Genomic DNA, 13,213 nt, shown 5'->3' with positions numbered 1-13,213 from the left:
CTGGGGGCCATTGGAGCATGACATGTACAGTTTACAGTTTTGGGAAGAGGACCATGTCCCCTCTTCTCTGGAAGCTTCCCTTTCATACTCCAGGATCTTGTGTAGCCAAACTGTTCAGGCCACCATCGGCAGACTGTGGTTTTCTTTATAGAATTTTGGCCTCAGGTACATAATCTTTCCCTCTAACTTTCAAATATCCCATTCCTTCCCTTTATTATTTCAATATGCGTCTCTGAGTCTGCCCGATGCTATTGCTTTTTACCAGTAAGTGTTGAGTGCATCACACCTTTATCTATTACATCTCTGTCTTTAACTTTCTTCCCCTTGTGTCTGCTATGCCCTTGCATCCTGGCTGCACCTGGACATCACAATGCTTGATGGTTATTACCAAGATGCCACTGTCCTTTCATCACCTTTGAACTTCCTTCAGCTGATAACTGGGGGAAGAGAGTCATGGATCTTGGAGCCTCGGGAAATGATTCCTGTGTGACCGCATTTGTCCTGCTGGGTCTCACCAAGACTCCAGCTCTGCGGCCCATCCTCTTTGTCATCTTCCTTCTTGCTTATGTAGCTACCGTCGGTGGTAATGCCAGCATCCTGGCTGCTATCTTTATTGAACCCAAGCTCCACACCCCCATGTACTTCTTCCTGGGGAACTTATCTGTGTTGGATGTTGGATGCATCAGTGTCACTGTTCCTGCCATGTTGAAGCATTTCCTGTCCAATGACAGACACATTGCCTATGGGGCCTGCCTCTCACAGCTCTTCTTCTTCCACCTCCTGGCTGGGACAGACTGCTTCCTGCTGACTGTCATGGCCTATGACCGTTATGTGGCCATCTGCCACCCCCTCACCTACAGCACTCGTATGAGTTGGAGCATTCAGAAGACCTCAGTGTGTCTGTCATGTGTATTTTCCTTTAGCAATGCATTGACCCAAACTGTTGCCTTGTCTACTCTTAAATTCTGTGGCCCCAACACAATCAATCACTTCTACTGTGACCTCCCTCAGCTCTTCCAGCTCTCCTGTTCCAGCATCCATCTCAATGAGCAGCTGCTCTTTGTAGCAGCAGCCTTCATGGGTGTGGTCCCCTTGGTCCTCATCACAGTGTCATATGGCCACGTGGCAGCTGCAGTACTTCGTATCCGGTCTGCTGAGGGCAGGAAGAAAGCCTTCTCCACATGCAGCTCCCATCTCACTGTGGTAGGCATCTTCTATGGGACAGGTGTCTTCAGCTACATGAGGCTGGGTTCAGTGGAGGCTTCAGACAAGGACAAGGGTATTGGCATTCTCAATACTGTCATCAGTCCCATGCTGAACCCGCTTATTTACAGCCTCCGTAACCCCGATGTGCAGGGTGCCCTACGGAAGGTGCTCACAGGAAAGTAGCCTCCAACAGACACTCCTTTCTTTTGGCCTTAACTAATGCCACAGCTCCACTCACTGCTTCTAAGTGATATTGTGATTAATGTAAATGGAGTGAGGGTATGACAAAGTAGGGTACATTCTTGCTTCAGAAGAGAAGTTCCTCAAAAATAGTAATAGCTATCACTTATATCCTCACTGTCATGAACAAGGTACTAAGTGACTAGCGCCAGTATGCAGTTAATTCTGCTAATCATGTAAGGTGGGTGCAGTTTGCAAATTGTAGATCAGGAAACTTAACTTCAGAGAGGTTGAGTAACTTCCTAAAATTCATAGAGCTAGTAAATGTCAGAGCAAGGTTTTGATCCTAGAGGCAAGCTATATAAGTAAATATTGCTTCTTAGGAGTAATACATTATTGCAAGGAGGAGGGGTACCTTAAGGTGAGCAGGTGGAGTGAGTATTAAAGAATAAGAAAAGAAACATTGTTGTGATAAAAAAAATTGACTATCTCAACAATTAAAGTGTGAATTAAGAAATACTTATTTCTTTACCAAATTTGATTTGTTCTAAAGAAGCTGATGCAGATTGAGGGAATTTCAAGATATCAATTTATGAAACACACAAATAAAAATAAGACAGATTTTAAAACGAAATTCATAGGGAACAGGCAATATTTAGAAAAACCATAGAGATAGGCAGAATGTTTTCCAACTGGACCATCTACAGCTAAGGATAAATGATTGTAGAAGGATGCTCATTGAAGTATCCCAGGAAGCAGGCTGTTTGAGCCAATATAGATTCATTAATAGACTTTTAATCAGAAAAGAGGTTTGTAAATCTGGGAAAACCTCCCTGATTGAATGTAAATTTTTGGTACCTCTGACTTGAACATGAAACTGTTCCCTCCATGTCATCTTGAGGAGGAGCGTGTTTCAATTCATAGCTTTAGATGGTTGTTCCACAACACCATAAAGTGAATGCTTACTAAAAAGTTAGAGGGCTTAGAGAGATGGCTCAATGGATAAAGCACTTTCCATACAAGCATGAGAACAGGAGTTCAGACCCCCAATACCCACATGAATAGCAAGCAGATGTGGTGGCCACCTGTAATTCTGGCTCTCAGAAGGCAGAGACGGGATCCTCAGAGCAAGCTGGGGTGGGATCTTGATTTAACATCAACAAATAAAATGGAGAGTGATTGAGGAAGAAGTCCAGTGTCAACTTTGAACTTCTGTATACACATGTATATACGCACACACATGTGAGCATGGATACACATTCACACAAATATATAAGTAATAAATAAATGAAAAAAGAAAATACAGACAGAGTAAAATAAAGGTCACCCTTAGGTTCACCATTTACAGATAGCCATATGAACAATTAATATATAATTATTAAAATACTTTTATGCATGATATATATTTGTAAAAATTAGAATTGTTTTATACCTAAAACTCTATAACTTCACTAACATAGGTGAGCTTGATAATACAGGTGAATATTTCTCCTTCCCATGGCTACATAGTATTCCTTTTAGTGGATGGGATGAAATTTATTTGATCATCTATTATTAGTGAATCTGCTGGTTCAAATAATCTGGGCTACATTGCATGGTGGGATTTGTTCCCTGTGTGTGCTCATCTGTGCACACTCTTCCAATAGCTGAAAACAGAAATTCATGGTGAGGGTCCCTGGGTCAAAGGATATGAACTCTTAGAAGACAGAAACCTGTGAGGAGCAGCTCTGGGTCAAAGGGTGTGAACTCTAGAACATTTAAAAACATTTGTCTAGCCAGGTGGTGGTGGTGCATGCCTTTAATCCCAGCTTTCGGGAGGCAGAGCCAGGTGAGTCTCTGTGAGTTCGAGGCCAGGCTGGTCTTCAGAGTGAGATCCAGGACAGGCACCGAAACTACACAGAGAAACCCTGTCTCAAAACCAAAAAGAATAATAGTAATAATAACAACAACAACAACAACAAACCATTTGGCTAGATTGACACTCAGAAATGATTGAATAAACTGATATTTCTAATTTATTATTTCTGTGTATTTAAATGTTAAATTTTATAACACATTGCTCCCTTATTTGAAATTAAACACTCGCAAAATTGAATATGCTATTTTAAGAATGGTATTAGAAAATATTTTTATATGAAAAAATATAAAGATGCTCATCTTTATTCTTAAAAATTTAGAACTGTTTGTAACTTCTTAATGAAGAAGAAGGCTATTGAGTTACACGTTAAAGGCAAGTGGGACCTGCTGTCTTATTAGGAAGGAAGTCATTTCGGGTATCACATGATTTTTGGGAGTCTAAGTAGGAAGGAGATGGACACAGAGGGAAGATCCAGGGCATGAGAGTCTGAAAGCCAAGGTCACAGATGAGGACAGCTTTCCAGGGAAGACTGGTAAAAAGGATCATAGACAGTGCAAGAAGGGGGCCAAAGAAGAAACATATTGTTATGAGAAACTTGGATTTTTAATAGTTTTATTTGAACATAAGTGAACTGTGTGTTAGAGTGCTGCTGGGTAAGCACCAGCAATGTGGATTGTGGTTAAGATGCTTAAGAATGAAGTGATTCTCCTTAATGTGAGACACAAGACCATGACAACTGTAGCAGCAATAAGAGAGATGTTTGATTTTCTATATGGTAACTTGTGTTTACTAAGAAAAAGCAGCCACTGAAGTGTTTACTGAGGGGAATAGGGTAGATGTAACATATGAGCATTGGCTTCCATCACTGTTTCCACTCCATCATTTTCCTTGTCAACAAACAATCTTGTTGAAAAACTAATTCACTGGATTGTTTAAAATTTCTACTTACTGTTCATACCCTCCAGAAACTCATAAAGAAAATTATAATAAGACAGTTTAATTGAAACAATAGTATTTATATGTTCATTATAAAACCTAGGGATTAAACACTTACTGAGTCAAGGGAAATTTCAAGCACTGAAAGCCAGGGCTACTTAACAATAGGAAATGTATCATCTATCTATCAGTCTGTCTATCTATCACCTATCTATCTATCTATCTATCTATCTATCTATCTATCTATCTATCTATCTATCTTTCCTTTATCTCTATTTATCAATCATATACATAACCATTTCCATATCTATCATCTATTTGTCTATTCATTTCAGATATTAATTCACCTGACTAATTCTTACCAGTAACACAAATGTTCAGCACAATTCTATGTAGTAGTTCCCAATTCACAAACAACACTTTTTATCTTGAATCTTATTTGGACTTCAAGACAACACCAACAGCCTACAGGATAAGGGTCATAATTGTGATTTGTTTTATAGATGAAATACTTGAAGGGCAATAGAGCACAGTTTCCTATCAGTGTTAGAACAAATCCTACAACTTAACATGAAATCTAGAAGACATTTGCAAGATCTAGCAGAGTATTTTAAAGAATTTTGAAAGAATTTCCATCACTTCAATATAACTTTGTAATACATTCAGCTAGAAAATACCATGTTTTTCCTTAATAAAACATTACATGCCCATTTGGGACTTAAGACAAATCAAACACGCCTGGTATCTTCTCAAAGTATCTCCTATAAACTCAAGGCCAGAGCAAAGTGATCACGATGGCCATTGTTTTCATATTTCAGTAGGTAGGGAAATTCCACTACTTTAATAAGGCATTCTGAATTAGCTCATTCACTTCATGATGGGAGCAGAGGCAAGAATATTGGGAAAGCTCTACCCATGAATCCATCCTAACATAGGCTAGAGAAAGACAACAGACCAGCTTTGTCTACTGCAACACAAGCCTCATACCAGGTCCTAAGCAGCAGCGGACTGTGACTTCAGCAAGGGACATGAGAGACCTCCAAAAGGAGCAGGCAGTGAAGGGCTGATGGAGGCTGATGGGAAGAGCAGGGTTGCTGAGGAAAACCTACCAGAAATCAGATTCCACACTTCTGTGGTTTGGTGGTGGAAAGTTCCACAGAGTTAATGTGTTGGCCAAGTTTCCCAGGATTGCTGTGTGGGGAGATAGTGTAACCTTTAGGAGGTGGGGTCCACTGGGAGGGGACTGTGCTGCCTGGTTGCCTTATTTTCTTTTCTGCTTCCTAGCTGATGTGATGTAAGAGGTTTGGCTTTGTCATACTTTCCCCACCATTGACATCTAGCTTTGTACATGAATTATCTAGATCATTTGTTATGATGTTGTGTTATGTGATGTTGACTGTCACAAATGCAAGGTAAGAGTGGGTCACAAGAGGCTGGTTTTGTGTGTGGAGGGCTAAGGCACTGGCACAACAGAATACTCAAGTGAGCAAGGCTACCACCAGTAACCAAGAGAGCTTCCATAACCAGACAATAAATACAGGGACTGCTCATTTAGTGGTGGTGGTTAAGGGTGATATTTGAATAAGTACTTCACTAAACAAGATATATGGACCATGATAAGTCCCTGAAAGGAATTTCAGTATCTTTAGTCCTTATGGAAATACAATTAAAACCACAATGAAGCATAACTGTATACTCAACAGAAGGTTTAAAATAAAAAAGACAAGATATAAAGTTTTGGTGAAGCTGTGAAACAACTGGAAATCTGTTTCTTTAATTTTCATGTTTAAGATTTTTTTATTACTTTTGTCTTTTGTAAATTTATATTTTCTAAAATGAAAATATAATTACATCATTTCCCCCTTCCCTTTCCTCATTTCAATACCTCCTAGTTCCCTTTCCTTGTTCCCTCTCAAATTAATGACCTCTTTTTCTTTGATTATTATATATGTGTATAAATATATAACAACCTGCTGAGTCCATTTCTTGTTAATTTTATGTAAATGATTTCAGGGCAGACCACTTGGTATTGGATAACTTATTAGGGGGCTTATCCTCAGGGAAGGCTATTTCTCCCACTTCAGCAGTCATTAGTTGTCTGTAGTTCTTTGTCTAGAGGTGGGGTTGTTGGTTTTTGCAGCACACTTACCCTGAGGGACACCCGGGAGGAAAAGACACAAATACGGCAAACTCACTAACAAGAGTTTTATCAAAGAAAAAGAGAAACAAAAGAAGATGTGCTCAGGCCTGTGGAAAACACGTGAAAAGAGAGGGCAGGGTACTGGGGGCCTGCCTTTTAAGGGCTAGCCTGTACATGCGCACTCGGGTCCACACAGCTACTCCACGCATGTACATAGATTACATGGTCACGCTGCGCATGAATTACATGACCAAGTAGCCCATGGGTTTATGTAGGACGTATGACCCTGAAATGACTGTCCTGCCAGAGCATGCATGATCACTGGGGCGTGACTATCGGTGGTCCTCTGAGATTTCCCCCTTTCATGTTAGCCTGTCTACTGGTGTTGTCATTATTGAGGTATTATTTAGGTAGGCATGTTATTAGAGTACCACGGGTGAAGCTTCTCTGTGTTCTGTAGGAGACATAATCTGACAACAGATTTCCTGGTCCTCTGGGTCTTACTCTTTCAGCCTCCTTTTCTGAGATGTTCCCTGAGCTTCAGCAGCAGGAGTTGTGTTATAGGAGTAGAAACTCTACAATCACTTGTTCTCTGTATTTTGATCAGTTGTGATTTTCTGTAATGGTCTCCATATGTTGTAAAAAGAAGTTTCTTGGATGAGGTGTGAGAGATACATTTATCTGTGGGTATAAGGATAAGTATTTAGGAAGTAGTTAGGAGCCATTCTGGCTTAGTAAATTGAAAGGTTCTCTAAGATTCATGACCTCTGTAGTGCTGGGTAGTTGGGTAGGTTGAAGTACCAGGCAAGATTTCCCTCCTGTTGAGCAAGCTTTAAGTCCAATTAACAGTTGTTGTTTACTGCCAAGATATGAATACCACTGTTGCATGATTAGGGATATCTTGCCATGATGGTCATTATTGTGATTCATAAGTACTGCATCTGAGTCAAACCATTGTTTCCCTCCCTTGGAATCTTGTATAGCATCTTCTGGTGCTATAAAAGTTATTTCATTTTTTTGGGAATTCAAAATGGCATCACCAATTTGGACAGCATCTGGGCAGGTAGCCGATGTGCTCTGGGAATCCCTGTCTCTGTCTCCTGAACACTAACATTCAGGCAGGCCACCATACCATTCTATCTTTTATGTGGATGCTGGGGATTTAAATTCAGATCCTTATGCTTGCATAGTAAGTGCTTTATCCATGGAGCCATCTCCTCAGTCCTGACAATTTCTTATAAAGTTAAATATACATTTATGTACAGCCAACTCAAACAAATCTCAAAAGGATTTTATACACATTGAATTAACTAATTTATAAAAAAAAAGCCTGCATAGGAGGTAGGAAGAAGATTCAGTGGCTAAAGACATTGCCACACAACCATTAGGACTTGAGTTCAAATGCCCAAGAACCCACCTAAGGGCTACTGGGCATAGTAGCACTTTTTTGTAATCCTAGTGTTCCTACAATAAGAAGAAAGGCAGAGATGGGAGAGTGTTTGGACATTCTTGGCCAGATAGCCTAGTGTATGCAGCTAGGAACAACAAGAGAACTTGACTCAAACAAGATGAAAGGCAAGGGTGACACTTGAAGTCCTCTGATCTCTGCATATGCACTGGTAAACATCTGCACTCACACACATGGAAACTTGTGTATTGCATGAACCTATTTATGTCACATAAAAAGACAAAGTTATAGGGACAGAAGTCAGATAAGATATTGCTGAAGGCTGTGGTATGGTGAAGGTGTTAATTACAAAGGGTCACTTGTGGGCTGTAAGGAATCACTGAAAAGTCCTCCATACTGAGCAAGTGCTACATGCATTACTGCATATTCTATCAAAAACATAAAACGTGTAATTAAACTTACATAGCATTAAGCCATCTTTCCAAAATTATACCTCAAATATGTGAAAACTAAATGAGATATTATTTTTTCTGTGACTATGTAAGGACCAGGCTGAGCTCTAACCAAGGATCTACTTGGTGGTCTCAGTAAATCATCAAATCTCTTTAGATTATATTTTCCTGTTTACAACATGGTGACATCTTTCATCATTTTTGAAATAATCAGGAGGTTGTGATGATGTTGGGAATAGAATGCTTGTTTAGGTGGTGGAGAGAAACCCTTGTGGACTGAGGTTGTTTATTTTCCTCTGTCTCCTTTGAAATCCTTGGGGAATTGTATTTTTAGGGTCTCTGCCTGTTGATTAGCTCCCAAATGGAGACAACACCAAGACACATTCTCGGCCCACTTTTTATAAGCTTTCTTATGTTCAATAACTTAGCAGTTACTCAACTCTCTTCAAAAACCACAGCAGATGCTACCGGGAGGTAAGTGACTTATGGTCCTCTCCATCACTCCAGTCATCCCATTTTCCTTCCTTCTCAGGGATATCCATGAGCTTCAGGTGGCCTTTTACTGTCTATATGTGAGAAAAGTATCAAGTGATGATAAATTCAGGAAGTGGCAGTGATATACAGTGATGAGCTTTCCACTCTGAGTGACTGGGAGGTAAGGGAAAATCTATAGATATACATACCTGTCTGTCTGTATGGCAGGGGCCTTGGATGTCAGTAGGAGCTGGGAGAAAAAGAGTAAAGTCTCTATTCAGAATAAACTCTGACATGTATGATCTTGAACAAGTAAGTTTTTTGAACTTCATCTTTCTCACAGACAACCAATGGTTTTCGTAGAAAAGAACAGGGTGGAGGTGTTGGGAACGGTGGAGGTTCAGGAGTACCACACTCTCCTATGGTAATCCATTAGCAAAATTTTTTTATATGGATTTGTTGGTTTTGCATGGCTCATCCTGTGCTGCTGGTTGAGCCCTGGAATGATCAGGTTAATTGTCTATAGTACCAAAGGAGAGAAATCTCAACTGAAGACTGGGCTGTGTAAAGAGAATTTCCTTGAAGACATGAAGCAATAGCCAAAGGTGGAGTCCCAATGGGTGGGGTGTGTCATGTTAAATTGAACAGTGTTTTTGATAGAAAAAAGTGAAAGTACAGTTACAGAGAAAGGGGGGCCCAGCATAGGCAAGGGTCCAGAAGAAGGAACATGCAAAGGAACTTCTCCAGAACTACCTACTGTAGGCACAACTGAAGCACTTTCGATTTCTGATTTCTCTCAATTCTCCATCCATTTAGGGACTATCATCATATATGGTAGCATAGAAATCAGTGGAATATCCCCCTTTGACTTCAATTTCCCTTTGCCTTTGAAAACCTCCTGATCTTTCCTCACACAGGTGCATAGTAATGGTGCACCTGTTGATACTTAGTATCAACTCCATCTTTTTAATTGTTCAGTCAAGGACTTTAGGACCATCCTTTCACCTTCTCTATCTCACAAGTCATACCCAATCTGTTAGTTCCATCATTAGAACACAACTGCTAACATTCAACAAATAATTATTAATGAAGGGTAAGTGGATGGGACCCTGACTTCTTTGAATAGTTGTATGAATGTAATACTGAAAGTCTTAGAATGTCATTCCTCTTTCTATTTTACACTGCACGACTCACAGAGCTTCAGTAGAATACATGCCCAGGTAATAAAATGTAAACTTGTGGACTTAGTAGTAGATGGTCCTGAGTTTGTGCTAGCTCTCAGGGGTTGGGTGGGTTTGAGTTAGGACATAAGAGTGCTTATTTAATCTTTCTAAACATCAGTGTCCTTATTACACAGAAGCATAGTAGTTATTTCATTGAATTTAATGAAATTAAAAAAAAACAACTATAGACAGGACATCAAAATGCTAATATTTTCTTAAATGCAGATCACAGCTCCAGTCTTTTGTCTCTCTGCATTTCTCTACTTTGGCTCACTTCTTGCTCTTCTCCGTCCTCCTCAAATTCTTTATACCTCTTTTGAGTTAATGAAAACTTTCTTATTACTCTTTTATCTTATATTGCTATTACCCCTATGGTGTACTTTCTAGTACCTCCTATAATCATGTATTCACTGAGCCAGTGAGAGATGCTAGTCAGTTGCCATATACTGGTACGAACATAATAGATATAGTACTGAAATACTTTTATACCATGTTGTTAAATAGCCTCTTAGCCAGCCCTTTCCCCAGGTGGCTCTGGCTCTGACTCTCTCCCTGATCTAGGATCTAAAAGGTTAATAGGAGCCTTCAAAAGACTGGCCAGGTACCATTTTATTGCATAGGTGTTCTGCACATACCATACTAGCACCCTGTAGATACGATTGATTGCATGCTCACATGTGCTACTCTTTCACTATTTGTAATATCTAACTCTTCCTCCCCTTGTCCCCCAGCTCTCAGCAGTGGCCTATGGAGCCAGGTACCTGGGGAAACAGGACAACTGTCACTGAATTCATTCTTCTTGGCCTAACAGGAAATGTAAGACTACAACTTGTCCTTTTTGTTGTCTTCTTCTTTGCCTATATTGTCACAGTTGGGGGTAACTTTAGCATCTTGGCTGCCATCTTTGTGGAACCCAAACTCCAGACTCCTATGTACTACTTCCTGGGGAATCTATCTCTGTTGGACATGGGGTACATCAGTGTCACTGTTCCTCCAATGCTGGCGTGTCTCCTGGCTCACAAATGTAGAGTTCCCTACACTGCCTGCATGGCACAGCTCTTTATTTTCCACCTACTGGCAGGCGTTGACTGTCATCTCTTGACAGCCATGGCCTATGACCGCTACCTGGCCATCTGCCAGCCCCTCACCTACAGCATCCGTATGAGCCGTGAAGTACAGGGCACACTGGTGGGCATTTGCTGTACCATCTCCTTCATTAATGCTCTGACTCACACAGTGGCTGTGGCTGTGCTGGATTTCTGTGGCCCTAATGTGGTCAACCACTTCTGCTGTGATGTACCACCCCTTCTCCAGCTCTCCTGCTCCAGCATCTATCTCAATGGGCAGCTGCTTTTCGTTGGAGCCACTTTCATGGGAATAGTCCCCATGATCCTTATCTCAGTGTCCTATTCCCACGTTGTAGCTGCAGTACTAAGGATCCGCTCTGCAGAGGGGAGAAAGAAGGCATTTTCCACATGTGGCTCCCACCTCACTGTGGTCTGTATCTTTTATGGAATGGGCTTCTTCAGTTACATGCGTCTGGGTTCTGTCTCAGCCTCAGACAAGGACAAGGGCATTGGGATCCTCAATACTGTCATTAGCCCCCTGCTTAACCCAGTCATCTACAGCCTTCGGAACCCAGATGTACAGGGTGCTCTGAAGAGGGTGCTGACAGGAAAGAGGCATCCAGCGTGAGAAGACAGGACAAAGCTATCAAAACATCCTGCCCTTCCTGCATATGTTACTAGCATTCTCATCCTGGAAGCTCAATATGCTCAGTTGGAGGAAATCTTCAGAGTTGGGTCTAAAGATGGGAAGAAATTAGACAATAGAGGTTAAGGTAGAATATAGTTTGGACTGGGACAAAGTTAGATAAAAGATTATGTAAGTTATTGCTAGAAACTATGTTAAATACAGAGGGAAGGAAATTATAACATAAATCATGAAACAGGAGGTGAACTATTTTGTGTATTTTTAATGTAATGGCTGTTCAAATATCTTGTACTTTGAATGTTAATAAATGAAAGGAATTGTTTGGTCTCCCTAACAGTTAATCTGTATTTGTGCTCATGTATTTTTTTTTAAAAGAAACACGTGTTAAAAAATAGGTTAAGGGTGAAGTCCAATTGGTGTTTGATATCCTAGAAGCAGCCAGAGCATCCTGCCATTGCAGAGCGACATTGTTAGAGCCTTTCTCTCAACCACACTTACTTCCTAACTAACTCATGAGACCAACACACTTACTTGCCACTGGGGGAGCACATTGTCACAACTCATCTACTGATGAGTGACACATTTTCATTTTATGAAAAGCAGCGTTAAGAAGTGGTAATGTGTATTTTTAGTAACAAAATGCCTTTACGTATGTTGGACATTCTCGCTAATTTGTCTGCATAGAAAGTTTGTGAATATGGGGTGATTATTAACAATTGAAGAAGACATTGACTGCCTTCTGTTGGTCACTGAGCACTGAAACTTGGGACTCTTCCAGCTGGTTGAAACCAAGGCAAGTGCTGTCAGTGGACCTGGATTGTAGTGTGTTATTTCTCACACTTACTCTGTCAGCCACTTTCTGGCCGAGAAGCCAAGTGTGACTAATCTTACTGCCCTTTTTCTAGCTGTCTGAGGAAGGGCATCTGAGTATATACCCCAATCAAATGACTTTCAATTAAACAGTATCTACTATCATTCTCCAAAGCCAAATATCTAGTGGATTCTGCTGAGTATTTGGCTTAAAAATATTTCTAGTAAGCCTTTGAGAATTGAATTGCATATGATGTATTTTGATCAATATTCACCCCTCTCTCAACTCCTTTCATGTTTATTTTCTCTAGCCTTATTTCCCTAGTCACCCAATTTGGAGTTTTCTTCTTTTATTTTCTCTTTATCAAGACCAGTTTATGTCGCTCAACTAGTCTTGAGAGTGGCCCTGGAGTGTGGCTGATCTACCAAGGGTCTAGTGATAACAGATAGCTGACTCTGCCTCTCCCAGCCACTATCAAATGCCAATAGCCCCTCAGCTAATGGTGAGATTTTTTTTGCCTGCTCCATGCTACTTCCCCATCCAGGCTGTGCAGGTCTTGTTCATGCTATCACATGACGTAAGGCCTCCTCCATAAGATGCAACACATCCCTATTATCGTTAAAAATCGGGCCAAGCACCTGGTTAGATAGGTCATAGGCCCTAGGGAGAACCTAATCCTACCATTATGCTAAGTGGACATAGTATTAGAAGCTGGAGAGATGGCTTAGTGGTTAAGAGTACTTGATATTCTGCAGAGGACTCAGGTTCTATTCCCGGCACCCACACAGTGGCCAACAACTATTGATAATTCC

The 13,213-nt window shown here is 40.7% G+C and overlaps 2 protein-coding genes across 2 annotated transcripts; both read left to right on the top strand.

Annotated features, from left to right (window-relative positions):
- The first annotated feature begins 453 nt into the window (after positions 1–453).
- Positions 454–1,389, top strand: LOC131916207 (putative olfactory receptor 3A4). The gene has a single exon (XM_059269515.1). The coding sequence runs from the start codon at positions 454–456 to the stop codon at positions 1,387–1,389; it is 936 nt and encodes a 311-aa protein (XP_059125498.1).
- Positions 1,390–10,624: 9,235 nt separating this feature from the next.
- On the top strand, positions 10,625–11,572 carry LOC131916206 (olfactory receptor 3A10-like). The gene has a single exon (XM_059269514.1). It carries the CDS (start codon positions 10,625–10,627, stop codon positions 11,570–11,572), a length of 948 nt encoding a protein of 315 aa, XP_059125497.1.
- The last annotated feature ends 1,641 nt before the right edge of the window (positions 11,573–13,213 follow it).

This window comes from Peromyscus eremicus, chromosome 8a, assembly GCF_949786415.1.
Source record: "Peromyscus eremicus chromosome 8a, PerEre_H2_v1, whole genome shotgun sequence".
NCBI lineage: Eukaryota > Metazoa > Chordata > Mammalia > Rodentia > Cricetidae > Peromyscus > Peromyscus eremicus.
Note: the sequence above shows the minus strand (reverse complement) of the source record. Positions and strands in the feature narration are given on the sequence as shown.